General features: G+C 46.9%; 2 protein-coding genes across 5 annotated transcripts in view; one reads left to right on the forward strand and one right to left on the reverse strand.

Moving 5' to 3' along the window:
• Positions 1-783: 783 nt before the first annotated feature.
• LOC309345910 (urokinase plasminogen activator surface receptor-like) overlaps positions 784-27,643 on the reverse strand; it is a 30,346-nt gene continuing 3,486 nt past the window's right edge. For 3 of the 4 annotated variants that reach the window (XM_081869385.1, XM_081869384.1, XM_081869382.1), the window contains 8 exons: positions 10,733-11,189; positions 8,859-8,972; positions 8,112-8,147; positions 7,668-7,814; positions 6,519-6,656; positions 5,196-5,372; positions 4,118-4,249; positions 784-2,221 (listed from right to left, as the gene is read on the reverse strand). In XM_081869385.1, coding sequence (XP_081725511.1) covers positions 2,010-2,221; positions 4,118-4,249; positions 5,196-5,372; positions 6,519-6,656; positions 7,668-7,814; positions 8,112-8,147; positions 8,859-8,972; positions 10,733-10,814 — 1,038 coding nt within the window. In that variant the 5' untranslated portion in view covers positions 10,815-11,189 and the 3' untranslated portion in view covers positions 784-2,009. Of the gene's footprint in view, positions 2,222-4,117; positions 4,250-5,195; positions 5,373-6,518; positions 6,657-7,667; positions 7,815-8,111; positions 8,148-8,858; positions 8,973-10,732; positions 11,190-15,738; positions 15,828-27,643 lie in introns of those variants that run through there. The other variant, XM_081869383.1, reaches the window with a different exon arrangement.
• On the forward strand, positions 12,626-26,040 carry LOC309345939 (urokinase plasminogen activator surface receptor-like). Its single transcript, XM_081869449.1, has 7 exons — positions 12,626-14,072; positions 17,156-17,284; positions 19,451-19,588; positions 20,624-20,767; positions 21,956-22,102; positions 22,930-23,061; positions 24,837-26,040. The coding sequence occupies exons 1-7, from the start codon at positions 14,024-14,026 to the stop codon at positions 25,052-25,054; spliced, it is 957 nt and encodes a 318-aa protein (XP_081725575.1). The 5' UTR covers positions 12,626-14,023; the 3' UTR covers positions 25,055-26,040.

Consider the following 27,643-nt stretch of genomic DNA (forward strand, 5'->3'; position numbering starts at 1 on the left):
AAATTTTATAAATACCACTGCCTGGACCACCGGGAGGGGTTGCAGTTTTGCAGAACAATCTGATGGTAACCTATTGCTTTGCAATAAACAACGTAGGACTCGTTGGACTCCTAACTCCTCACGTTTCTGAGTTTTATTGGCATAAATTCAGGAGATATGCTATTTTTGGCTTACAACAGTTTGAAGTGAAATTGTGAAGCCATCAGATTCTACGCTTTGGAGCCAAAAGGCTTCACCAGCCCAGTTTGGCCAAAGGTGAAGTCCAGTACCCAGGTGGAGGGTTTCCCCTCTTAATCCCCTATTATTAATCCCAAGACCTCTTCACTTCTGCTGCTATGGGCAGCCTCCACTGCTACTCGATCAGTCCCTACTGCTCTCAGGTGTGCAATGGAATCCTGCTGCACAGGTGAAATATTGCAGTGGCATGGAACAATGCCCACAACCCCCCTGAAGCAGTGAGTGAAATAACACCCACAACAACAGCCACGCATAGGAGGCTGCAAAAGCATGCTGCTTGGTGCTACAAGGTCACCTCCAAACTGTTGGTATTTTGTGGGAGGCATTCCAGGCATTAGGTTTGTGCGAGTATTAAAACACCACTGTCCTGGGGCAGCGAGATCCAATTAAAATGAAAACAGACTTTCTGTGGTCAGGAATATGATGGGGAAAGCAAACTTCAAGCGTGGGATGAGGAAAAGTTGAATGAGAAGACGCATAGCCAAGCAAGTCAGGATAGACTGCTGTTTGTTGTCTAACCTCCCCACGAGCAAATCAGAACAAATGTTCAATGAAGACGCCCCAGTTTACTGTGCACTTGCTGCGTTTCCGGGGCCGGGTTTTTAATGGATTTCACACTCCCTTGTCCAAAACACATACCCTGTACTTTGTAATAAAACACTACTGTGTGATGTGCTACTTCTCAAATGAGCTTCATGCTGATTGGAGTCCTTAAGCTGGTCCTTATTCATCTCTAGCCAAGGTCAGACCACCTTTGCATAGTGTAAAGACAAACTTTGCCCTGTCATTACCCCCGGGTGTGTACAGAAACAGAAATAAATCTGACATTAATGAAGCTGTGCTGATGTGGACAATGCCTGGCGGGAGGGAACAGATGAATACACTGCAGGGGACAACTTCACCACACTCTAAGGTGCTAATGTGAACACACTCATCAGGAGTGCCAACTTGACCCTGTGTCTGTGAATACCTGGGGCAGCGGGTGCCATGCAGCGTGCATGGCCCTGGCACAGAAATTTGTGGGTGCCCAGCCCTTTCATGGGGAATTTTGTGAGTCCTCGGGCACCCAGATCCCCAGGGAGTATGACACCCATAGTCTAACTTCTGCATTAAGCTTTGCACAAGCAAATCAGGATAAGTGCTCAATAACCACTCCACTCTTCTTAGGCTTTGGTGCAGCAGGCGAGAGATGGAGGTGACTGCTTAAAGGTCTTCCATGGACAGTAGCCATGCCAAGTCGCTGTTGTTTGTGTCTACCACCACACCTGGAATGAAGGAATCAGTTCTCTAGTTTCAATCAGGGCAGCAACAGAGAAGGAAGCCAAGGCTTCTGAGATTGGCAGATGAGAAGCAGTTGCGAGGGTGTGTGGTCGCTTTGGGGAAGACTGACATTATTTCAAGACTGGTACTACAAGTCTGGGTGTCTCTGCCAACCTATTGCCGCCATCCTGGCATTGTTTGTAAACAGATCCTCTCTTCCCTCGCAAGGAAACTGACCCTTCCCTGACAGTTCCAGTCTGGGAAGTAGGAAGCAGAAGTCGCAGAGGGTGCCGTGGAATCCAGCCTTGCATGCAACACTGCCACATTCTTGGACCAGATGCTGCAATGCGCAGGCACCTGCGATGCATGGCAGACCAGAGCAACGTTGCAGGTGACAAAAATGCCGCATTGGCTGCAAGAATGTAACTGCGCATGCAATGCTGGTCAAGTGTTTTCTGCCCTTCTCCTGTCTTTGGCCCTTTCGGTGGAGTCCACACATCCTTAGGTGTCCGTCAGAGCAGCCGCATCATCATCATCATCATCATCAGGAGAGTGGGCAGCAGCAAGTGCAACAGCATAGCCCCCGAGGTCAGCTCCGTGCTGCGGTTGCAGAGGGAGCCAGAGCAGCATCGGATGGAGGCATTCCGGCTCAGGCCCAGCAGCTGTGGCTTCTCCCAGCAAAGCTTCTCCAAGCTGCAGCCACGCAGCAACGTCTGGCCTTCCTCTAGAAACAAACACAGATGAGACGTCCAGTATAGAGGCACAGCAGGGACTTGCAGATCATGTAGTAGTAGTAGTAGTAGTAGTAGTAGTAGTAGTAGTAGTAATTTATACCCTGCCCATCTGGCTGGGTTTCCCCAGCCACTCTGGGTGGCTCCCAACAGAATATTAAAAACACAATAAAACATCAAACATTAAAAACTTCCCTAAACAGGGCTGCCTTCAGATGTCTTCTAAAAGTCAGATACAGTGGTACCTTGGGTTACAGATACTTCAGGTTACAGACACTTCAGGTTACAGACTCTGCTAACCCAGAAATAGTACCTTGGGTTAAGAACTTTGCTTCAGCGACAGCAGCGGGAGGCCCCATTAGCTAAAGTGGTGTCTCAGGTTAAGAACAGTTTCAGGTTAAGAACCGACCTCTGGAACGAATTAAGTTCTTAACCCAAGATACCACTGTAGTTGTTTCATTGTTTCATTTCACTGTAGTTGTTTCATTTCATTGACATCTGGTGGGAGGGCGTTCCACAGGGCTGGCGCCACCACTGAGAAGGCCCTTTGCCTGGTTCCCTGTAACCTCACTTCTCACAGTGAGGGAACTGCCAGAGGGCCCTCGGAGCTGGACCTCAGTGTCTGGGCTGAACAATGGAAGTGGAGTCGCTCCTTCAGGTATACACGGCCAAGGCCGTTTAGGGTTCTAAAGGTCAGCACCAACACTTTGAGTTGTGCTCAGAAACGTGCTGGGAGCCAATGTAGGTCTTTCATGATTGGTGTTATATGAGGATCCTCTATTGCAGGGGTGGAGAACCTCAATCCCACAGGTTGATTGTGGTCCTAGGGCAATGCCACTTGCAAAATCCACACCTCTCACTGGTCCTGCTCAGAACTCTCCTCTAGTGGTTTTATCTGGCTGGAATCTGTCAGTGGTGTAGCAGCCCAGGACCTGCGGTGAGTTGGAAACCCATTGCTATTTCTGCAACGGAGTCCCAATCTCCAGCAGACTACAGCCACCCAAACAGCACAAAGGGGGAGCTCTGCACCCACTGTCTGCACCAAAGCTGACCATTTAGGAACATTGAAAACAGAAGGTGCTTCCATTTCAAGAGAATTTACCGGTACATTGCGTACAGTGGAACTTTAAGGAAAACACAACTTAAGATTGCTCTGAAAGAAGACATTAGAGCAGCCCTCCGAATCATTTGCCCATTTATGTGCACCAAAAATAGTAGATCTATCAAAAAGGCAATGCATGGAAATCTGCACTGATTCCTACGTCTGGGGCCCTTATTAAGGTCCAGAGATTGCATACTCATGGGAGTGGTAGGTTGCCGATGGAGGATACTGAGTGAGAGACAGGGAAAGGTTGGTCTCCCAGGACAAGAGGCAAAGGGGGAGAATGGAAAAATCCCCTGTGAGAGCTGTCATGAGCTACTGTCTTCAGTGAGTGTAAGAGCTAATAATTATTTTTAAGAGATGACTCTGTATTTGACTTATTCTATTTGTAGTTTCTTGTAGCCGAAAAACTTTAATAAAAATCTCATAAAGGAAACCTGCACTGATTGTTGCAGTGCATCCCAGATTATTATTACAGTGGTACCTCGGGTTAAGTACTTAATTTGTTCCGGAGGTCCGATCTTAACTAGAAACTGTTCTTAACCTGAAGCACCACTTTAGCTAATGGGGCCTCTTGCTGCCGCCATGCCGCCGGAGTACGATTTCTGTTCTCATCCTGAAGCAAAGTTCTTAACCCGAGGTACTATTTCTGGGTTAGCAGAGTCTGTAACCTGAAGCGTATGTAACCCGAGGGACCACTGTATTATTATTGCATAACTATAAGATCTCTAATGGCATCACCTCAATTCCACCCGCTTCCTAGTACCTACACACACATAAAGCTCACCTGTGACATTCACACACATGTTCTGGTCCCCAACGCACTTGACATGAGTCCAGTTCCCTGTGGCACATTCCCCTTGTCCTGAGTCACAGCAGCTGGCGCATTCCAGGCCATTTTCAGGCTTCCGCTTGACTCCTGGGAAACAAAGAGGAAACTGGGCTTTGACTTAGAGCAGGGGAACTCATTGACCATTCAGATGTTGTTGGACTACAACTCCCATCATCCCACACTAGTGGGGTTTGGTAGGAGTCCAACAATATCTAGAGGCCCCTGTGTCCTTAAGTTCCTTCCAAGTTACAGGTCCTCTGTCCCTGAGGACCACCCCTCCAAACCTAATGCTGAACACCACCACCAGTCCATCCTAGAAGCCAATTTCAGGACAGCAGGGCCAGTCTGCATGGATGCAAAGAGCGAGCCTCCTGTTCTAGCCCATACCTCACTGTGCCAGTTTGCTGTCACTATCCTGTCAAGTATAACTGATTTAATTCACACTGCAATGGGAATGGCTGTGTGTATTGGTGAAAAACTTTAAGTGGAAGATTCCACTGAAGTATGCTAAGCTCAATTAAGAGCAAAAGGGGCTCTCTGCTGCCTTGATGAGTGGATTATTAACCACTGTTGTTTTCTGCAAGCTAACATGTGAGTGTTTAACCTAAGATCACACTAGAGATGTTGAATTGCAAATTCGCCATCTTGGAAGGGTGGTGGCTGAAGTATTTTGCTCTCAGACTCTGTGAGAGTAAGGGTGCAAATGAAGCTTTCCAGGTAAGCAGCCTCCAGCAAACTGCAGGCTGCAGGGAGAGACAGACCTCTGCTTCTAGGTCTGTTGAAATTATGTCATATTTTGGAAGATGCTGAGCTTATGCCTTGGACAGACATACGCCTTATGGAACTGTTTGGATGTATCGTTTGGTGTTTCTGTTCTGTTTAGAAGAAAGTTCTGCAAGGAAAGGTTTGAATAACATCTAATGGGTCTGGACAATGCTTCATTTTCAAAAGGGGTTGGTTTTTATGTATCCAGTTGCTTCAAGCTGCACACTATTAATATCTGCAATATATCCAGGAAAGGCACAAATGTTACCTTGCTCTGAAAAGTGGCTGCAGATGCTCTTCTGTCCCGGCCGGCCATCATTACACAGCGGGGTGGAACAGCAGCTGATGTCCAGCCTTCCCGAGAGCTCCGGGAGTACGTACTGGCGGCGGCACAGTGTCTCAAGGCCGCACGTCCGGTAGGTCATTTTCCAGGCACCGTCGGTCACTGGGAAGCAACATTCATTTATAAGAATAGCACATTGCAGCCTGCAAGCAGCTTAGAACAGGGGGTCTCAGAACTGGCTATGGCTTCATTGCTTGCCTGCTGCAAGCCAATGTACAAATTTCAGCCTTCCTCACTCCTTTAGGCTCTTGGCCTGCCTTCTCCAACCAAGTGACCTCCAAATGCTTTGGCCTACATACAACTCCCAAGAGCCCCAGCCTGCTGGGAGTTTATAGTCCAAAAAAAAATCAGGAGGACACCAGGTTGACAAAGGCTCTCCTGGTTTGTTTCTTCCTTTGTGCCCATCATCTCTCCCAGTTCTCACTTCCCCTCCTCCCTCCAGCCTTTGCCTCTTCCCCTCCTTCCTCTGGACCACTCATTCTTCCATCCCTCTATCATTAGCCACTGCTGCTTCCTCCTCAGTCCACTGCCTCTTCATTTCCTAGGACGCAGCTGCTTCTACCTTTGCTTCCCAAACACCTTCCTCACCTGCCTAGGTCTTCAGTGCAGAGCAGCTCTGCTAGTGAAAGCCAGAGACCTGTCTGCCCGCCACATCCCTTCTGTGACAGCATAGCAGCATAGCCAATTGCCATTCCTAGGCCCTTGAGTGTCGCCCATTTTGCTTCTGCAACAGTTCCTCAGAGTTACAAATGTGCCCCCATCACCAGGTACCAAAAGGTTGTGGGACTCCTGTTTTGCATATTCATGATCCTTTCACGCTATGACAAATTCTCCCCACGTCCTCGAAGCGCATCCCTTAACCCCTGCTGGTCTAGCACTATTGCTAATAAATTCCTTCCCAGCAAATGCAACATCCTTTCTGAGGAGGAGGGTTAATTCCTTAACACTATATCAAAACTTTGAAAGTCTACACACACAAACATACACCCATTTTTACTATATAGCAGGAGGGGGCACACTTCTGCCAACAGAGCACCTTGGATTGTGCAAAGATCTACAAGGTGCAGGGAGTAAGCAGGATTTGACCAACTTGGTGCACTTTCAATATGTCTTGCAAGCAGGCCGTCCTTCTTCCCAAACCACTTTCACATTCCTTTTTTTCTCTCCCCGCCCCCAACAGCCTCCCATTCACACTCTGTCCTTTCAATAGCCTCTGATATACATATTCCAAAAGAGGCCCCATCTTACCAGTAAAATCCATGCACTGGTTCATGTCCCCCAAACACTTGATCCGGGTGGCATTCCCTGGAGCACACTCTCCAGTGCCTCGATCGAAGCAGCTGTAACACTCCATGCCATTGGGCACCTGGGGAGAACTGGCCGGAACTGAAAAGGCAGAGAAGGGTGACAGTTTACTGTGTGATTTGTATTGCATTGCATTGCCTTGTCTGTAATCCCAGGTCAGATTCCAACATACAATGCAACTCAGTTTTCAATATCTTTAAGTAAAACTAATTATTATTATTATTATTATTATTATTATTATTATTATTATTATTATTATTATTATACCCCACCCATCTGGCTGTGTTTTTCCAGCCACTCTGGGTGGCTCCCAACAGAATATTAAAAACACAATAAAACATCAAGCATTAAAAACTTCCCTAAACAGCTGACTGCTTTTAATGTAACTATTTTTTACCAAGGGCACAGGAAGCAAGTCGTTGCACATCATACAAACAAAACTTACTTGAGAAATAAATCATGTTCCAGTCCTAGTAGGGTTTCTCTCTCATGAAACCACTGTGAATAACCCAACAGTAGCCAATTAACTCTGTACATCAGGAAAGAAATTTGTAGCTAGATAAAACTCAAATCTGTGCCCTGGACTAAGTAAGCCCCACTTTTGCTGGTGTGTCATCTCTTTTTTAAAAAATCTCATTTTTCTTCAACAGCCATGATTTCATCACCTCTAAGCTGATGCTTTGGGTCTCTTTCTGCATGATATTCTGGCTCCTAGCACTTATAAGTGAAAACAGAATGCTTTAAACAAATTTCCCTCCTCTCTATTATTCAGTTGTTCTCACTTTCTCAGATCCAAGCACAACTGCATCTGTCTAGAGGTCAATAACAACAGTGGATCTCATTGAGGAGGATGTGAGTTGTTTCGACTCCAGATGTTTGGGGTTACACCTCCAGATGTTTCAGGTTACGACCCCAGATGCTGTGACTCAATATTTGACTCTCACGTGGAGGAGGCACACGAAGAAGGGCCTCAAGTGATGAGCGCAGAGTCTGGGTGGTTTATATGGGGAGAGGCAGTCCTCCAGGTATTGTGGTCCTGAGTTCGGGACCTGCTATCCCCCACAAGAAAACTCCCCAAAGGGTTTTGCTCACCGCCTGTGAAACGGATGTTGCAGAGGTCTGAGTCACAGTAGTAAGTATTGTGCACCTCTCGGTCATCTTCAGAGTACACATTGGCTGTGCGGTTGGACACACCCTCCCCAGAGCAGCCTTTCATGACGTATTCGGCTATTTCCAGGTCTGGGGACATAAAATGCAGGGAATTGAAAATACGGAGAGAAACAGCCACATCAGTGCATTTAAAGCCATTAGCCCTGGAGGAAATAAGGCACCATAGCCTGAAAGTTCTTGAAGCATCTGCTCCTCACCATGTCAGGATGTTTACTTAGGTATCCCATCCACACGATAACATGTGAAGCACTATGATACCACTTTAAACAGTAGTGTAAACATCCTGGCAGGAAAGAGCAACACTCAGGTTTGAGTCTCGGGTCTTTCATTAAGTAAACAAGCAAGCATGCAAACAGTGTGACTCACCTGGCAGCATAAAAACTCCAGCGTAGTTGTTTGTATCTGGAAGACAATTGGGAGGCAGATGATCAGTAAAGCGGTCTGGGGCTCAAATGAGGCAGAGTTGCTTCTTTCGTTTGTTCTACCAGAACGTTTCACACCAGGCGTGCCAACTGTAGGGAGCCAAAGGCACCTTGGCCCCCTCAATATTTGTTTTGAGGGGGGCCGAACCCCCTCAGTCTTAAGGTGCCCCTGCATGCGCCACATGCATGGCACACAACATGTGTCACAGGCATAGCAGTCGGCTCCTCCAGAGCACTCAGCCTCCTGCGTCAAGCGTACCTTGCACATGCGTCATAACACATGTGCAACATGTGTGACATCACACGTACACCTCATGTGCCAGCCCCCCCCCCCCCAATCTTGGGGCAACCCAACGTCTTCACCAGAGATGGAGAACCTATGTCCCTCCATAACTTCCTGGACTCCAACTCCCATCAGTCCCAGACACCATGGCCAATGGCCAGGCATGATGGGGCCTGTAGGTCACATTCGCACTATACAGTTTAAGCACTATTATACCACTTAAGCAGTCCTCCCCCAAGGAATTCTGGGAACTGTAGTTTGTCAAGGGTGCTAAGAGCTGTTAGGAAGACCATTGGTTCCCCTCCTAGAACTACAATTCCCAGAGTGGTTTAACAGTCAATCCCTCTTCACAGAGGACTCTGAGAACTCTAGGTCTGGGAGGAGACCCGTGCTTTTTTGTTCTCTTACAGAAGAGCTTGATGGTGGATGAGAAGCAGGAGCGATCTCTGGGCGTACAGAGCTGCTCGGACTGTACGCATTCATGGAACATCCCCACGCACTGATAGCACCGCAGGCTGTTGGCTGAAAGGGTGAAAACAATAGATTAGCCAAACAAAAACCATGAACACTGATGGTAGGAAAGGTGGGGTTCTGCCACTGCTAAGGCAGCACACAGGATGTGACCCCAAGACTTCCATGTTATTTCCTCTCTGGGGAGGGAGAAGCAGTTGCTGGTTGCTTTCAAACTGCTTGTAGATTTATAATTGCTTTTCTATATTCCAGTGTTTTAACAGTGTTCAGCACTGAGTGACTCAGCAGGCAGACTAAGCTTGTGCTTAGGGCTAACAAAAACGATATGGGAGGGGGGTTACATTTGACATTTTTTAATATAAAAAAGCATTAAAAGTAGCCATGATAGGGAAGAAATCAGAACTTTGTTAGACTTCCTCACACACTTTCCTCATTTTTTATTACTTCTACCCAAATTAACCAAGGGGCGTCCTACTAATGTTTATTGAAATAATGATCCTGTTATGTTCTGCAATAAATCTATTTTTTTGTATTTTAAAACTTTATTTTATGCTTTACTGTTGTTTATATTTTGAATTTACATTGTAGGAGTGGACTATGGGGATTGTGTCCAATGCTAGTTCAACTCAGAGGGCTTATCCACACTTGTCCCATGCCTGGAAAGCACGAGTCTAAGCAGTTTTTCCCTTGCCCCACTCCTTTCCCAGGGAAAACCCGCTCTCTAGTGCTAAATTGGAGCAAATGTCAGTATGGAGAAAATTCATTGACATTTGCTTCGATTACGCACTAAAGAGCGGTTCCCCTCGAGGGAAAGCTGCAGAACAAGAGGAATTGTGGGTCAGCCCAGAGTAAACTCATTGAAATTAATGGGCATGACTAACTTAGGTAGAATTTGGCAGGAAGGAGGGTGGGGCCAAAACTAAAATTGACTGGCTTTGCCGGCCATTGGCTCTGACTCCCCCTTACTAATTGCCTCGCCCCGAAACCTTTGCAGGAGCCAATAGTAATGAGCGTGGGATTGCATATACCCACCGTGATACCACAGCGAGCGCAAGTCATCTGTTTGTTCATTTTTACAACATTTATATACCTTTTGATTGTAAGCAGAACCTTTACGCGGTTTGCAAATAATGAAACAAACATTAAAATTATCAATTAAAGTTTAAAAAGAGGTGTTTGGAAAATTCAAAATGTAATTCAAATCAACAGTTGAGCTTTAAAAGAGCTTAAAACACACATCAACGTCTGTATGCCTGGATAGACTTGCCGGAACAAAAATGTTTTTAGCAAACACCGAAAATAGTAAAACAAAGGTACTGCCTGGTGGTGCACAGGTTTTTCCTTCCATCCATTCACCTATAGAACGGAGTGGAGGAGATCAAAATCCCCACACAACCTTCCTCCACCCCCAGTACAAGATGCAGGAGGGAGACAATGGCAATGGCATTATTTTTCATTGCTTGCACTGGTCCTGGGCGGGTTGGGTTGCCTGGCAGATCAGCCAAAGAGGATCTGCTATGGAGGCAGAATACCCTGGTTTCAATTATTTGGCTTCTCCAGGTAGGGCTAGGAATGTCCCTCTGCCAGAAACCTTGGAGAGCCTTTGGTGTTAGTCGGTGTAGGCAATCCTGAGATAGATGGACCATTTGTCTGACTCAGTATAAAAACTCTTTCTGTGTTCCTGCAAGAAATATTCTGTGGGAGAGGGGGGAGGAAAAGAATAGAAGCCTTTCTCCCCTCAAGCCCTGCTTTGCTCTGCCTTATTCCACAGCAAAAATCCACCATTAAGCAGCTTAATGAATAGATCTTACCTGCAGCCAACATGGAGAAGAAGACCGTAGCTATCGCCAGCACAGCCTGGCTCCTGTGCCGGAACATCTCCCGTTCTCCCATCGTCTTCGTGGGTTAGGCAAGTGGCTGTTTTCCCTTTCCAGTGAAAAGTGTGTTTGCAACAGCCGCGTCTGGCTAGGTTTAACCGGAAGATGCGTCCTGTAACCTCAAGCCAGCTGGAGGCTTCTGGGAACTCCTGCAACCCACTCTCCAAAAGCCAAAGAGGCTGGGTTTGGCAGAAGACAAGGTGCAAGATACAGTATGTTTCTCTTGGGAAATTCACCACCATTTGATTTCCAGAGTACAAACAGGAGGCTTGTTTGGAGATTCCAGCTTAACACAACCTTTGGGGGTTTTTTAACTGCATAGCAAACAGAAGGGTTATTTCTGTGGACTTCAGACTCCAGAGATATTCCCCAAGCAGCCTCCTTTCATCCCCTGGAAAATCAACAGAAACGTAAGATTTAGATTCATTCATCTGTATATGTAGTCATCAGGGCAAAAGATTTTGACAGTGCAAAAGTAACACAAAGGTGACATCGATAGAAGTCAACTCAGACCCAAACAGGCTGTGATGTAAATGAGCTTAAAGTGCTAGCATGTCCCTTTAAACAAAGATATTTCAAATGAAAATGTTAAAGAAAAATGGGATGAAATAAAAAAAGGAATTAATGCAAACCTGAATGGAATTAGGTAAAATGTACATGAATGAAAGCATAAGAAAAACTTACAGTTGTGAATCTCCCTGACAAGATATGGCAGAAACATAAGGGGCACATTGAGCCCATTAACTTTCCATGCAATGCACCGCTGCTCTTCAGGATTTCAGTTCTCCTGACTTGCTGGCCCCTTCTGAACACAGTCTAATTTCTGGGTACCCAACCATAGGGAAAAAGTCAAAAAGTGGGTTCAGAGAACCACAGTGCACTGAGGCTTCTAGGGACACCCTTCCCACTGCTGTCCTCCAAAGAGTGCTCTGGAATGGGTTTTCGCTGGGATCAAAGTATCAGATCTGTAGTACTGGAGTCTGGGGGCAAATGGAAATGCTGCCAGACCGCACTGGAGGCTGCAACAAAGAAAGCTTTTTTGCCCTTCTCCTTCTGCTCCCAAGCCAAGAAGGCCAGCACACCCCCAAGCTAGCTGCTCAGGCAAGGAAAACTGCAGCTGCCCAGCCACTGACGGTCCAACTGAAAATTATTCACACCTGACCTTCCATGAAGGTCTCTCATGCTCCACCTCTGGGGTTGGTCAGCCTCCCATTTAAGAAATACTGCTGTACACACAAGCACATGACCTCCGACATTTCACAAAACAAAAACAGAAGCATGTTTGTAACACCCTATTCTCACATCAAAGATACAACATAGGGTTCCCAGACCTCCAGGGCTGACCCCAGGTTGAAAAAGTTTCCCCACCCCTGAACTCCCAACAGATGGATATCCAATTTCTGCTTAAATTCTTCCAAGGAAGGAGAGTTCCCTGTTAAGTTCTTATTTAATACTAGGGGCTGCTACCTGTCCTTGCTTCATTCACCAGTCGGCAACTATGCAGTCCTCAGCGTGACAGCATCCTTACAATTCATTATATAGATAGATATGGCAAGGTTACTCACTTTGTCGACCCAGAACTAGAGGCTGTTTATTAAGGCTAGCACACAACAACAATGGAAAATGAAAATATGCCCCTGAATAAAAGTTGCTGGGATTCACTAGTAGGGGAAGTGTCATTGCATTCTAGTCCTGCTTGTGAGCTCACAAGCCCATAGGTTAACCACTGTGGGAACAGGATGCTAGACTAGATGGGCCACTGGACTGTGTGTTATTAACTATTAAAGCAAATATGACTGTTTGTAGCAAAAAAAATTTAAAAAACAACTGCCTCCCAACACAACACACCTCCCTGGAAGCCTGAGCAAAATTGGGCAATGCCATCCAGGGGGTGAAAAACACTCCATTTATGAGGAAGCCATGTGGGTGATGAAGCGAGACATTACCTTAGGTGTTTCACAGTATATTTCTGAAGTTATGCCTCATAAATTTTAACAAGCTTCAGTTGGAAAACAGCCAGCTCCCACACTGAGGCTGCACTCCCTAACCTTCGGTGACCAAAATTTTCCACTCAGTCTGCTTGCTGCTATTGCTGTACCCACCTGCCTGGTGTTGTTATTATTTGCTACTGCAATCCATGCCACCGGGAAGCCGAAATTCTGCAACTGTGCGACGGGGAAACAAATCATTCTGCAACTGGAGTGCATTGCATTATGCAATGGCTACAGATTTGCTATGCTCATGAACTATGATCCCAGCCTTCTTTTTTTAAACACTGGCCTTAGAAGCCCCTTGCACGGCCGCCAACCTGGAAAGTCAGAATACTCTTAGCTATTGGACCACCTAGTTCAGCATTCCAGGGTTTCCCAAACTTGGGTCTCCAGCTGTTTTTGGACTACACCTCCCATCATCCCTAGCTAGCAGGACCAGTAGTCAGGGATGACGGGGTTGTAGTCCAGAAACAGCTGGAGACCCAAGTTTCGGGAACCCTGGTCTACACTGTTTACACTGAGTGGCACCCAGTGTTGGCTGTTGCCCATTGGGAGCCCAAACAGTAAGGGGAGCCAGAGCCAATGGCAGGCTCCAGTTTTGGAGCCATCCTCCTCCCTGCTAAGTCCTACCAACAAAGGCAACAAGGAGACTAAGGAAGGAGGAGAGGAGGAGGAGGCAACTGACAGCCAGGGCCATCTTCTGGCCAGGTTGTAAGTAGATATGTAGGCAGATGCGGGGCTGGCTAAGGGGACACTGTAGACCAGCCTCCACTGCTTTCAACATCTCTCCAGGATCTCAGGTGTTCCCTGGAGATGGCGGGTGGGGATCAAACCTGGGACCTTCTCCATGCCAAGCAGATGCTCTAACACTGAGTTCTGGCTGCACCTTCCATCTTTCCGTCTCTTCCGAACCACTTCCCTAGGAGCCCTGCAGCCCATCTTGAGATCTGCTCTTCCCCCTTTTCACACTTCGGCTTGTCCATTCTGTCCCATCCCCGAGAGTGCTGATTTCATCTGGTCCAGAAGGAACTGGCCAAGGTTCCCAGGGCAGCATCTTGTTGATGAATGGATGGGTTGCATCACCCTGTCCTCTCCCCTGCCAAGCAGGTTTTAGGACCAAGCTGCCTTTCCCAACCAGAGGCAATCAGGACAGAGAGCTGGGAGTGTACACCTCGCCAAGCCAAGCCGGAGAACAGGACAGACCGGAGAAGTGATTAAAAAAGGGGGGAAGACAATGAAGGCGGCCATAGAGCTCACCATCCTGATTGCCTTGTTGGCCACAGGTGGGTTGCCACCAGGGGAACTCCCTGCTGCTCCGAATAACCTTTCTTCCCCTTACACCCAAGAGAGAAGGCAGTCGTTCTGACTCCCGGCTCCCTCAGGTAGAGTAACCGAGGCTGTGTACACATCATGGACTTAAAGCATTCTCCCCTCCCCTTCCAAGAATCCTGGGAACTGTAGCTTACCTCTTCTCAGCACCCTTAACAAACTACAGTTTCCAGGATTCTTTGGGGCGGGTATGCTTCAAAAGTATGTGCAGCTTCAGAGCAACAGGGACGAGGGCTCCTGCACCTAAAACAATTGCACTGAAGACAAAATTTTGGTGGGGATTAGCTTGTCCTCTCACAGTGCTACAGAGTGGAGAAAAGCTGCCCCCCACAAAATTCCCTCTTCCATTCCAATATTAATGGTTCCACCCTTAGTAAGGGACCTTCTTTGTATCAGCGCCTTACTTACTCCTTTGCCTAATTCTCAAATAGAAATACGGCAACCCGTGGCTCCCATCCCTCCAATTTTAACCACACAGTTCCTCTCCCACATCATGTACTGGAATCCGACCAACCACAGGCTCATCTTCTAATTATCATCTACCGGTCCCTTTCTGAGCTGGAAAAAGTAATGTGTATCCCTGGCTTTTAGCAGCACCCGTCATTGACCCTGTTCGCAGCATTCGATTCTACTGCTCCTTTCCTCTAGGTGGAAAGTGGACCCAAATTGGTTCTGACCCACAGTTCTTTCCCTCAAAAGCAGGTGGGGAATAGGGCCAGCTCCAGAGCTTGGTAAGGTCAGGCATTTGCTGAGGGTTGCCAAAATTAGCAAAGGGTCACTGCCCCCCATCTTCATTTGCATTCTCTCTTTTGACATAGAGCATTCAAAATAGGTGTGTGAAAATTCTGAATTTTCACCCCTGCCTATTCCAGATATCCTATTCATTGTGCATTCAAAATTATTTGTGCTCATGAAGGTATCGACAATGTAGTTTTCCTTGCAGTTTTCAATACAGGTTGTGCCTTCAGAGTTTTCAGGGCAGACACACAGCATGGCTTCCAAACCAGTACATGTTCCAGAACATCCTTCTGTTATCCTGAAACTCTTTATACAGTCATACCTTGGCTCCCAAATGCCTTGGGAGTCAAATGTTCTGGCTCCCAAAGTGAGTGTTCCAGTTTCCGAACATTGTTTTGGAAGCTGAATGTCTGGCTTGCCTTCCACTATTGCTTCCGGTGTGCCTGAGCAATCAGAAAGTGCACCTTGGTTTCCAAACTTTTCAGAAGTCAAACTGACTTCTGGAATGGATTCCATTCAGCTTCCAAGGTACGATTGTACAGTAATTGCTCTGATTTGTTTCTCCATCCCACTTTTGTTGCTCTACACCGCAAGAGCAGCCCTCCAGATAGAAATAATGCAATAATACTGGACAACTTCTAAAGCAGAATGATGTGAGGACAGGATAAATCCACCACTCATGCAACTGTTATTGTTGCATGAACGACGTGTTGCAGAACACATACAAACACACAAAAACAGACCAGGTGGAAAGAAACCCCCTGCAGGACTCCCTACAGGTGCCTTGCCACAGAGTCACCCCCCCCCCCGCCACAAACACACACACACCAAACTTTCAGATGGTACCACCATGGAATTAAAATCCAGGATCCCTAGCTTTACCTGCTCCAATCGCTTCTCTTGCCGAATGGTTTCAGGGAGGCAACTCAGGAATCTCAGCCTGCATCCTGCCTTGCATATGAACACATCGCCGTACAACCTCAGAAACACCAACCTACCCACACAATTCAGTGGGAAAACTTTAAGTGAAAGATAATTAACTCTTCCTCCTTCGTTCCTCCACTGCCCTGGGCTGAAATGGGCTTATTGGTCAGCTTGGTGCTTATTTAATATACATGGGTTCTTGGTTTCCACAAAGTCCATCAACACTTTTTCAGTGGGCCTTAGGCTGTAATACGAGCCCCACATGCCAGGCAGCAAAGCCAATTTAATTCTGAGTGGACATAGCTAGGATCATGCTGTTAAAGAACAACTTGCTTTTTATTGTTGCTCAAAGTGCCTATTCCACAGTTATTGCTTGTTTTTTTTGCTACGGTCCCATCATTCTACTAGGTACTAGTTCTAACAGCATTTTGGTGCCGTTTGGAGTGCTTCCTTCCCTTTTTGCTTTAAAACTGAGTTGTGATTTATTTGCTGATGTGTATTGCTCCGAACTTCTTTGTGAAACTTCTTCTATGAAGAGGAGCATATGCTTTTTTAAAATAAAAAATTAAAAGTTAATCAAATGTGGGGTTTTTTTTAAAAAAAAAATTATTTTAAAAACAGCCCAAACCTCACCCTCAATAAAACACAGAGAGATGAGGAAATCCTTGTTCCTTAAAAAAAAAAAAAGTGTTGTAAGGTAGGCATGTCCAGACCCCGAGAAGGCCCTGTACATTTAAGGCAGAGCTGGGGAAACTGAGGCCTGGGTCCCAAATGTGGCACTTGAAACACTTTCGGTCTGGCCCTCACAACACTCTCCAAACCTCTCTCCCTCCCAGCCACACCCTCACTGTCCCTGCTTCACACCCTCTGTGAAATTGTTTTTTCTGGTTGGAATCTGTCCTTGAACTCTGATCACGCTTCTTGCTTGGCTGGAGGTAGCGGGGTGGGAGTATGTTTGTGTGTGTGCAAATCCACCTTCTATACAAAGGCTTTTTTTTTTTTTTTTTTACATTTACTGCTTCACCTTCTTTTGCCTCTGGCCTCACCCACCACTGGCATGTGGGTTTTTTATATTCATTTTTGCTTTTCTAAAAGCGAAGGCAAAGTATCCCAAAGAAAGGCAACCTCTTGGCTGGTAGCTGATCTGAAGAAGGGCTTTCAACAGAGGTTAGGTGCCCATCCATGAGGAATTTTTTCAGCTGCAATTCCTGCTTTTGCTAGATGGCCCCTGAGGTCCCTTCCAATGTTGCCCCAGGAAGGTTCTCCATCGCCAGATTTAAGGGGTGCCCAGTTCCACAGGGACATCTTATCCAAGCACTCTGATGGGGAAATATGTCCTGATGAGGAAAGACTCCTTTGCAAAATGTCATTTCAGCTTTGCTTCCTGAAGCTCGTGGCCTGTCTTGCCACAAGTGCCTGGGAACACGTGAGAATTGCACGAACCAGCAGCAACTCTGTGGCAGCAACGAGACCCTTTGCATGGAGGAAACCCGAGCTACCTACGGTACGTGGCCTGGGGAAGAGGTTGCCAACTGACCTGGCCTGCGCATGTCCCTTGATCTGCAGCAGGGCCGTCTTACCCATAAGCGCTAGGGGTGCAGGGCACCTGGGCGCCAGGCTCTCAGGGGTGCCAAGCCAAGAGTCCAGGGCCGAGATTTGGAATCCAGGGATTGGGAAGAGCCGACAGCCGCTGCCGAGTGGAGCAGAGCCTGTTGGAGAACCGCAGCTCTTCTGCTGCGGGTGAGCGAGGCACTGAGGCAGCCATCCAGCTCCGCTCTCCTGCGCACCAGGGATTGGTGGACCATCGAGAGGTCTGCCCAGCGCACATTGCACACACAAGGTGCCCTGTTTCACTCAGTCGCTGCCACTGCCGTCTTGGGCTCCTCTGTTGCTGCTGAGGCAGCTGGCCAGCTCTGCCGTGCACATCTCACAGGCCCGCCCTAAAAAAAGGTCGACAACCCTAGCGCCACATATGCTTAAGATGGCCCTGATCTGCAGAATGTGGTGCTTTAAGAAAAAAAATGTTGCAGAGAGTTGTGCATCACCACCTGCCTGCAATGTAGTGGTCAGAGTGTGGGAGTGGGACCTGCGAGACCTGAGTTCAAATCCCCACTCAGCCGTGAAGCTCACTGGGTGACCTTGAGCTAGTAGTCACCCCAAATCTCACCCTAACTAAAGTACCTGACACAGGGCTGTTGTAAGGATAATGCAGAGAAGGGGAGGAGGCATGTGCACCACCTAGAGCTCTTTGAAGAAGGCATAAATGCAATAATATACGAAATAAATCCAGCCGCTGCACAGGCACAGTGACACACTGAAAGGGTAGTAGCCCTTTGCTGTCCCAACAGGAAAAGTTGGTCATCATTCCCTCTAGATGCCCCACTCGCCTTAATGAACGGGTTCATCAAGCCTGTGTTTGGGCTGTGTTTTGCCCAGTGCGTCACAATTTCTACAGGCCCGATTTGGAATAGTCTTATCTCAGATCTCTATCACTTAAAAAAAAAAAAATCAAGTGTGACCTTGGCTGGTTAGCCAAGGCAAGGAGGGTCATTAGCTGCCTGTCTCCAGGCAAGGAGGGTCATTAGCTGCCTGTTTAAGGGCTTCCTGGCCTGGCATTTAACATTCAATTTGCTGCTTCAGAGGTTTATGTGTTTGTTTAAAGGAAGCATATGACTAAGTAAGAGAAGGCACTGCTGTAGGTTAACATCGGGCAGGAAAACAGAGGTCAGTTCTGAGAAGCCTAGAGGCCTAGTTCACTACCTTTTGGAACTTTTCTCTTTGCAGAACTCAGCAGGGAGGAGGAGGATGGGTTCAAAACCAGAATCAGCTGGCTCTGCCTGCCATTGGCTCTGGCTTCACCTATTGCTGGTTTCCCTGCTGGGGTGGCACATCTTGTTTTGCAACTTACTGCTATGCATACTTACCCCTAATATAGGGTTGCCATACAGTCGTACCTCGGAAGTCGAACAGAATCCATTCCGGAAGTCCGTCCGACTTCCAAAACGTTCGACTTCCAAAGCGCAGCTTCTGATTGGCTGCAGGAAGCTCCTGCAGTCAATCGGAAGCCGTGGAAGTCCCATCAGATGTTCGGCTTCCAAAAGAACATTTGAAGACCCAAACAGTCACTTCTGGTTTTCAATTGTTCGGGAGCAGGAACGTTCAACTCCCAAGGTATTTGGGAACCGAGGTATGACTGTATTTCAAAAAGCAAAAATCTGGACACAAAAAGTTGTTGAGGGGTTTTTGGGGGGGAAATTGCCCCAAAAGTTGTTTGGGGGAATCGCCCCAAAACAACACTTCCTGCTTCTGTTTTCAAAAAACCCAGACGTTTTGCCTATTTTTGAAAATTCCCCCTGGATGGTAATTTTGCCATTGCAATCCCAGACGTGTCTGGAGGAAAATGGATGTATGGCAACCCTACCTAATATATGCCTTTTTATAAGTATTGTTTAGTTAGGTAACTGCATTGCAAAATTCGGATAACTGCAAATTCTGAAGGATGGCTGTGTTTCGTCTCCTTTTTTTTAAAGTGTGGGTTTCATAACCGCACATTTAAACGTGAACTGAAGCAAATTACTCCCCCCCTCCCTAGTGATCAGTGAGTTACTTGCTGTTTGTAAGCCTCATCATGCACCTTAGCTACCATCTTGCTGTGCCTTCCCTTCTCTAGGCCCCATAAGTGAGACCCTGAAGAGAGGGTGCACCACATCCCAGTACTGCCAGTCCTACTTCTCCACCCGCAGGGGCTTCATATCACGAAGCATCTACTGCTGTTCCGAAGACCTTTGTAACGATGTCCCCTACAATGGTAAGAGTCCCTGGAGTATGGTGAACCCTGAAGTGGAAATGATCAGACCTATGCGCTCTCCAGAGTCATGTGTGACACACTGGAAAAAGAGCTGACTTGCTTACTTTCATGAGCTACTAAGTATGGCCACATTCACACCATACATTTAAAGCACGATGCTCTACGCTGTCATGGCTTCCCCCAAAGAATTCTGGGAGCTGTGATTTAAAAGTGCCAAGAGGAGACCCTTGTTTCCCTCACATCATTCCCTCTTCACAGGGAACTCTGGGAACTGTAGCTCAGGGAGGGAAATAGGGGTCTCCTAACAACTCTCAGCACCCTTAACAAACGACAGCTCCCAAAATTCTGCGGGGGAAGCCTTGACTGCTTAAACTGGTATCATCATGCTTTAAATTTATGGTGTGAATGTGGCCTATCTCCTGCTCTCTGTATGGGGCAGTCAGTGATGTCAAATATTTATTGTTGTTATTTTGGTTTAATACCCATCCTTGATCAGGAGTCCCCAAATGGGTCACAACCATTTAAAACAACAATACTGAAAAGAGTTTGAAACAAATTCCAATTGCAAGAGTAGGGTGGGTCCCAAATATATATATATATCTGTCAAATGTCAAAGGCCAATGAAAACAGGTGTGTCCTCTGCAAATGACCAAAATATGTATAATGAAGGTGCCAGACGCACCTCTCTGGTGAGGGAATTCCACAACTCAGGGACTGCTGCAAAGAATGCCCTCTGCCAGGTCACACTCACCCCAAATTTCTGAGGGAGGTGGAACCACCAAGAGGGTCTGTGCAAAAGGAAGTGGCCTTTTAGATATTTGGGGTCTACATTGTTTTTAGGGCTTTAAACATTGGCATGGGCTCCTTGACCACCTTCTGGACTACTGCTGCCACCGAAGCTCCTGAGGGAGGTAGAACCACCAAGAGGGCCTCTTAGAATGTGGATTTTTGAGGTGCTATTTACTGAAGCCTTCCACAAGCAGTGCTCGTGAGCCTCAGAATTGGTGACCCTTCTTTTTTCTTGCCTTCCCGCAGTCACGTACAGCACCGAACGCAACGGAGTGGAGTGTTACAGTTGCATCGGCAGTTTGGAGGAGTGTAATGGGACCAGCATTCCCACAGCCCAGTGCAGAGGTAAAGAGAACCTCTGTGTGGAAATCTCTCGCCAGTGGCTGCCAGGTAATCTATCTGAGAGGTGTTTTTGTGCCCTTCCAATTTGTCACTTCTTTCAAAATTCAGGCCCCCACCCCACCCCTGGCACAGTTGCCCCAAAGCTATAACTGCATCTATGGTTCCCCCGCTTTGATGTCAAAAGGCATTTTGTACGTCCTCAAGCCCTGCTGGGAAAAAAAATCCATTTAAAATAATAATACAGTGGAACCTTGGTTCTCAAAAGGCTTAGTTGATGAACAAATTGGTAAGTGTTCCGGTTTTCGTACATTTTTTGGAAGCCGAACATCCGAATGGGCAGTCAGCTATTGTTTCCAGGGCGCCTGCACCAATCAGAAGCCGCGCCTTGATTTTCGAACGTTTCGGGAGTCAAACGGACTTCCGGAACAGATTACATTCAAGAACCAAGGTTCCACTGTAATAATAATAATTACTAAACTGCTCCCATCAGTACCCCACTGTGATGCCAAAAGGCTTTGGGAGATGAACCCCAGAATTTGCCCTTTAAAAAAAACAGTTTAAAAGTTGTGTGCGTGTATGCATTTTACCAACCACTTCTGCAGATCCTCGGCTGAGGTTCTGGGATGCCAAAAGGTTTTTGTGATTCCCCGACTCCCCAGAGTGTAAAGAAAAGAAAATGAAAGAAAAGCCACACTCACGTTGCACTTTGGTATGTTGCCCCTGCCCACCTTGGCATGGGGGCAGCAGGCCCCAGCCCTTGACCCCAAAAATGATTAGCCAGCCCTTATAGAAACAGAGGTGTATCTGCTGAAGAACCCCTGCTGGTTTTTGTGGCAGAAGCCATGTGTGCATTGCAAAAGATCTCAGGTTGGATTCTAGAGTGCACTCTCAGTTCATGTGGGGCAATGGCCTGGCCTTTCCAATGTCCCGTGAGAACTGGCAGTGTGCTGGTGGCGCCTGGTGCCCATTGGAACTGGAGGAGCAGAGGGAGAGGAGACCAATGGAAAGTGGAGCCAGAGCTATTGAGAGGTGGAGGCATCTCCTGCCTGGTTGTACGTAAGTGCACATTGTACTGCAAGAGAAGATCAAGGAGTCCTACATGGTTGTCTACTCACTGCGAACGCATTGAGCTCCTCTGTAGTGTGCTTGGCGTACAGAATAGTCCAGCCTTTTGCTCAAATACATTCCCCAACAGCCATTGGCAAGGATCTTTGACACCCTCCTCTGTTTCTACAGGAACAGGTCTGGTGGAGCCCATCATCAAAGGCTGTGGGAATTACCCCAAGGAGGAAACACTCTTGGCATACAGCATAGGAGGCAAAATCAGCTACGTGACCATCCGTGTCTGTGAAGGTTCCAGGTGCAACAACAGTTCTTTCACAGGTAACTCTGGGTTGCAGGTTTCTTGGGATGACCCAAATTGGAGCGGCAGGAGTCCAGAGCCAATTTCAACTCAAATGTGCATGCCAAAATTAAAATAAAACTTTGGGTGCTTTGTGTTTAGAATTCCTTCCCCACTGAGGACTTTAAAACCAAAATTTGAAAATTGCAAAAACTCAGAAGTCCGGGGTTTTTTTTAATATCTCTGGATTGCATAAATGTATTTTTGAAGTCCTTTTGGCTCACATGCTTCCCCCCCCCCCTTATAAAAATATCCTACCCACAAAAAGCAGCATTATTAGGCAGTAAATATCTGTGGACAAGACTGGGAAATATTTGTTATTATATTTAATAATAAAACTGGGGGGGGCAAAGCAGTTCCCCCAAATGTGGGTTAACTACCCTCCTACAAGTAAGTACACAGGCAAGAATCCAACACAATAGCTTTCGCTCTCCCCCCCCCCCCCGCATCTCTGATCCTGGAAATATTATATGGTCATCCCTGAATAATAGCCATGAATTTGTCCAATCTTTTTTAAAGTCCTGCATTACTTCCAAGCTCCTCCACTCTCACTGTCTCAGTATGACTGTGTCAGAAATGGAATCCATGAATTTCTGATTCCAAATTTTGTCCCACGTCATTTCTGGCCTCAAAAAATGCAAATAGCAGCTTTGGGGAGATGAGGTTTGTGTTGGGGCTGGAAGAAAAAGAATTAAACTCCTCATTCCCACAGTCCAGAGGCTGCTCAGCTCTCCTAACAGCAGAACAAACAAACAAAATCATGGTAATTGTCACACCTAATCTGGCCCTTTCGTCTCCTACCTTTCAGAGTTTTCTGTGAGGGAACTCAACGGGCTGGTGTGTTACAGCTGCCTAGATACAGGAAATGATGAATGCAGCGCAGGGAATCTGCAACTCATGAACTGCGTGGGAAACATGGACCATTGCATGAATGTCATAGGTAAGAGATGGTGCAAGATTTATGGCAAAATGTGGATGGAGGCTTTTGACTAGGCGGTGCCTCCTCAGGTGGTGGTAATGATAATTATCTTACCATTCTAAAGTGCCTAACATTTTCTAAGTGTTGTACCAGTACTAAAAGATAGGGCTGTCCCTGCCCACAGGCACACAATCTGATAGGCATCATACGAAAGGAAAAGGGAATGGGGAGGGTAAAGGAAAGCAAGCACCAAAGCAGGTGTGCCTTCACTCACCAGTGGATTGGGCCATGTTGGTTTCCTCTTTGTTGTGATCCTAAAATACCTTCTTAGGTCCAACTCACATGTACCAATCACGGTACTAGCCAAGGTAAGTTCTCGTTCCTAAGGCCTACAGATGGCTTACTTGCAGCACTGGAAAGCCCAAATGGTTTAAGAACCCAAAGCTTACATGCACACCAGCATGATAATAAACAGCTTTGGCCCAGTATACCTGAAGGAGCATCTCCACCCCCAGCATTCTGCCCGGACACTGAGGTCCAGCTCCAAGGGCCTTCTGGCGATTCCCTCACTGTGAGAAGTGAGGTTACAGGGAACCAGGCAGAGGGCCTTCTTGGTAGTGGCACCCACCCTGTGGAATTCCCTCCCATCAGATGTCAAGGAAATAAACAACTATCTGACTTTTAGAAGACATATGAAGGCAGCCTTGTTTAGGGAAGTTTTTAATGTTTTATGTTTTATCGTGTTGTTAATATTCTGTTGGAAGCCACCCAGAGCAGCTGGGGAAACCCAGCCAGATGGGCAGGGTATAAATAATAAATTATGATGATGTTGATGATCCTACAGCCAGGGCCAGCCCAAGACATTTTGGCACTTGAAGCAAACCACAAAATGGTACCCCCCACGCCCTGCCCAGGGAAGGAAGTGTGAGTGAAGATCTACATCAGGAGCAATTGGGGAGACAAATCAACCTTATCCAGTGGGGGATGTTGGAGTCAAAGAGTTTCACAGCGGGGAAAGGGGCCCATTCTGAATCATGCCAGGCAGGTGCAGAGCCCAGGAGAGCCCATAGGGCAGCCAGTAGACATTCCCAGCTCTATCTGAAGATGTCACAGACTGAACCTGAGACCTTCTGCATGCAAAGCAGATATGGCCCTTCCTCAGAGTCCTGTCACATTCTGGCCCTTCCAGCTTCTGGTTACAGGAAACTGAGTAAGTTGATTTGCCCCAAACACAAGGAATGCATGATTAGGATTCAGATGAAGGATGGATGAGAAATTTGATTCAGGATGCATTTAAAGCTGAATCAATCAAATTTGCACTTTCTGAAACAATACGCAAACCGAAACACAGCGATCCTACAAAATTCACACTTCTCTGAATTTTTCAATGCAGTTCTCCAATCAAGCAATGTTCATAAGAATACATATATTAGGGGAGAGTGTGCATCGAAATGAAGCTATAAAATGCATTGGATACAAAAATGCATTAGATTGTAGGGAATCGCTTGCCCAAAATGTGTCACATTAGTCAAAAGTGCCTGGAATGATGTCTTTGTTAGGAGAAATTTGCCCTGAAATGCTGGTGAATTTGTGTGTGTGTGTGTGTGTGTGTGTGTGTGTGTGTGTGTGTGTGTGTGTTTGCAGCAGAAATGTGATGAACTGAATTTAAGATTGGGGAAATGAGTAATGGAGAGAAATGAAATTGACCAACACTCCTGTCCCTACTCATATGATCTGATCCCTTGTCTTGGGAAGATATGCAACTCCCTTCCCTCCTTTCCTCTCTTCCAATGCAGATTACGTCCGCGGTGCCACTCTCCGAGCTGGCTGCGCCAACCAGCAGCTCTGCCAGGATACGGTCTTCTATGGAACACTGCTGCCCAAACTTCCCGTCAGCTACGTGACCTGCTGCCAGGGCCCCTTCTGCAACAGAGCGGCGGGCCAGGGTGGAAGGAGAGGCGAGGGCATCCTCTTTGCCCTCCTGGCAGCCTCATTGCTCATAGCCCTGAACTGAACCGCAAATGCCTTCTTCACCTGTCTGCCCCCATCCCAAATGCAAAACTCCTGTAGATCAGCCTCCACGGAAAGACAATCCCTCTATCCCAGGTCTGGCAGTGCCCCACCTGCGTCACCAAGGTGTGTCTTTCTTTGGGAACGTGATGGGAGCAGGACTTCTGGAAGTCTTCCTACCCACAAGGCCCTCCTTCTTAGCCCTGCCAGGTTTCACTGAACTTCGCCAACCCTCCCACAACAACTCAAAAGGACGCAGCCCGCAAGAGGGCAAGCTGTTTGCTTCTTTAACTTTCCACCCACGTCCGGTGCAGCCACTCGGGATTACTTGCTCCGGGAGCTTTAATAAGATTATATAATGGAAAAACCAGGCCATCTCTCATGGCCCCTGAGCCACCCCCTTGAGTGTGAAAAGGGGCTTTTAACGTCACGTTTTGTATTTCCCTTTTTTGTAGCGGTTGCCTCTCTCAACTCATCTCAGAAGGTTGAGAGGGAGGGGGGAATAAGCAAGCGGAAAACCAAATAAATGGCTTGGAAAGCAGTGGCGCAGCTGGGTTAGTTCCAGCCTCGGATCCAGGGAGATTAATTTCTACTTCATTTCTGCAGATTTCATGCCAGTGGCTGGTCTGTTTGTTGGCAGGACCATCTTCGGCTGTAGCAGGTTGCAATTTCCAACCCTGCAGTGTCTCTAGTTTAGCCAGAAAAGGCAAGGCTTTCGATATACAGTGGTGCCTCAGGTTACGAACTTAATTCGTTTCGGAGGTCCATTCTTAACCAGAAACCATTCTTAACCTGAGGTACCACTTTAGGTAATGGGGCCTCCAGCTGCCACCACACCGCCACCACGCGATTTCTGTTCTCATCCTAAGGTAAAGTTCTTAACCTGAGGTACTACTTCAGGGTTAGCGGACTCTGTATCCTGAAGTGTTTGTAACCCAAGGTTTTTGTAACCTGAGGTACCACTGTACTCTTCCTGGAGGATTTCCCCCCTACTTCTCCCCAACCCCCCAAAAAAACTTTATAACATTTGTTATAACCCCAGATGAGCAGGGTAGAAATAATAAATTATTATAATTATAATTATTCAGTTGAGGGGTTGCACAGGCAAATGAACTGCAATCAGGTTGAAGATGGGTCATCACAATACAGTGGTACTTCAGAAGTCGAATGGAATCTGTTCTGGAAGTCCTTTCGACTTCCAAAATGTTTGGAAACCAAGGCGCGGCTTCCAATTTGCTGCAGGAAGCTCCAATTGGCTGCAGGAAGTTGGATGTTCAGGTTCCAAAGAACATTCACAAACTGGAACACTCACTTCCGGGTTTGCGGCGTTTGGAAGCCAAAACGTTTGACTCGCAAGGCGTTCACAAACCAAGTTACGACTGTACATCATAAAAGCATCTTTGGGGAAAGTGGGGAGGATTGGGGAGGCCCAGGGCAATCCAGGTTCAAATTCCTGCTCATCCTGAAAGCAAATTTGGTGATGTTGGGCCAGATTCTCACTTTCAATCCAGCCTACCCCATAGGGTTGTTGAAATGATAAAACTGGAGGTAGACCATGAACAGTACTCTGTGTTCCATAGAGGGAGGACAGGAGAAAAATATAACTACATAAATGAATGAAGATGGATGGAGAAATACAGAGAGGAAGCTGACTAAGGCGCATCCACACTCCTGCTTGTCCCATGCCTCGAAAGCTTGGGTCCAAGTAGTTCTCCAATGTGCTTTATAGGCATGGATCTGAGCAGTTTTCTGTTTGCCCTGCTGCTTTCCCGGGAAAGCCTTCTCTTTAGCGCAGAATCAGAGCAAATGTCAAGCAGTAAAGGGTGGTTTTTCCCGGGGGGGGGGGGATGCGACACAACAAGCAGAAGTCTGGATGAGCCCAGAGGTCACTGCCAGGCAGGGGGTGGTGATGATTTGCAATAATTTAACATGCAACATTAAAAATGGCTTAAGGGCCATTCACATATTGCAAGGGGGATGTTGACAACAGTTTATTTGTTTTTAACTGAGGGCCTCAGGATATCCATGCACATGCACGATGATTTGCGCTTGTGCTGCTATCAGGGTTGGTCATACACAATCGTGCTTTCAACACTGGTTGTGCCCCCAAGGTTTTGGGGTGATCATACGGCTTCCTTTCCAAGCAGTGCCTATCCCGCAACTTCCTAGTGAAATACCGTAACTTTTTACACCACAAATGTTCTGGTTTGCTTTCCTTCCGCTTTTTGTTGCACCATAGCCCTTTTGGACAGCAATAATAAATTCACCACAAATGCACTATTGTTGTGTCAAGACTGTGTTGCAGAATGCATCCACAGTAAAACGCCAGCCTCAAGGGTCCCTTGCTTGATTTCTCCTGGAAAGGGTAAATTCAGATTAAATTTCCAACAATGCCCTGCAGATGCTGTTTTTTAAAAAATGTTGCACAAATGAGGAGCACCCATGATAGATACCTATCTGGAAGCACTCAGAGAGAAAGGGGGTTGGAGGTGATTGGTTAAGCCCAAAACAGCACATGGAATAACAATATTTAAAACAGTTGCTATATTGCAGGTTGGTGGGTGGACCTTGGCTTTGAAGCCTGACACTTAGT

Source organism: Podarcis erhardii (assembly GCF_964252035.2).
Source record: "Podarcis erhardii genome assembly, chromosome: 7".
Taxonomy (NCBI): Eukaryota; Metazoa; Chordata; class Lepidosauria; order Squamata; family Lacertidae; genus Podarcis; species Podarcis erhardii.

Coding starts and splice junctions, on each gene's coding strand:
- LOC309345939 (XM_081869449.1), top strand. CDS start 14,024: ATGAAGGCGGCCATAGAGCTCACCATCCTGATTGCCTTGTTGGCCACA. Junction 14,073..17,155: donor GATTGCCTTGTTGGCCACAG/GTGGGTTGCCAC, acceptor ATGTCATTTCAG/CTTTGCTTCCTGAAGCTCGT. Junction 22,103..22,929: donor CAACAACAGTTCTTTCACAG/GTAACTCTGGGT, acceptor CCTACCTTTCAG/AGTTTTCTGTGAGGGAACTC.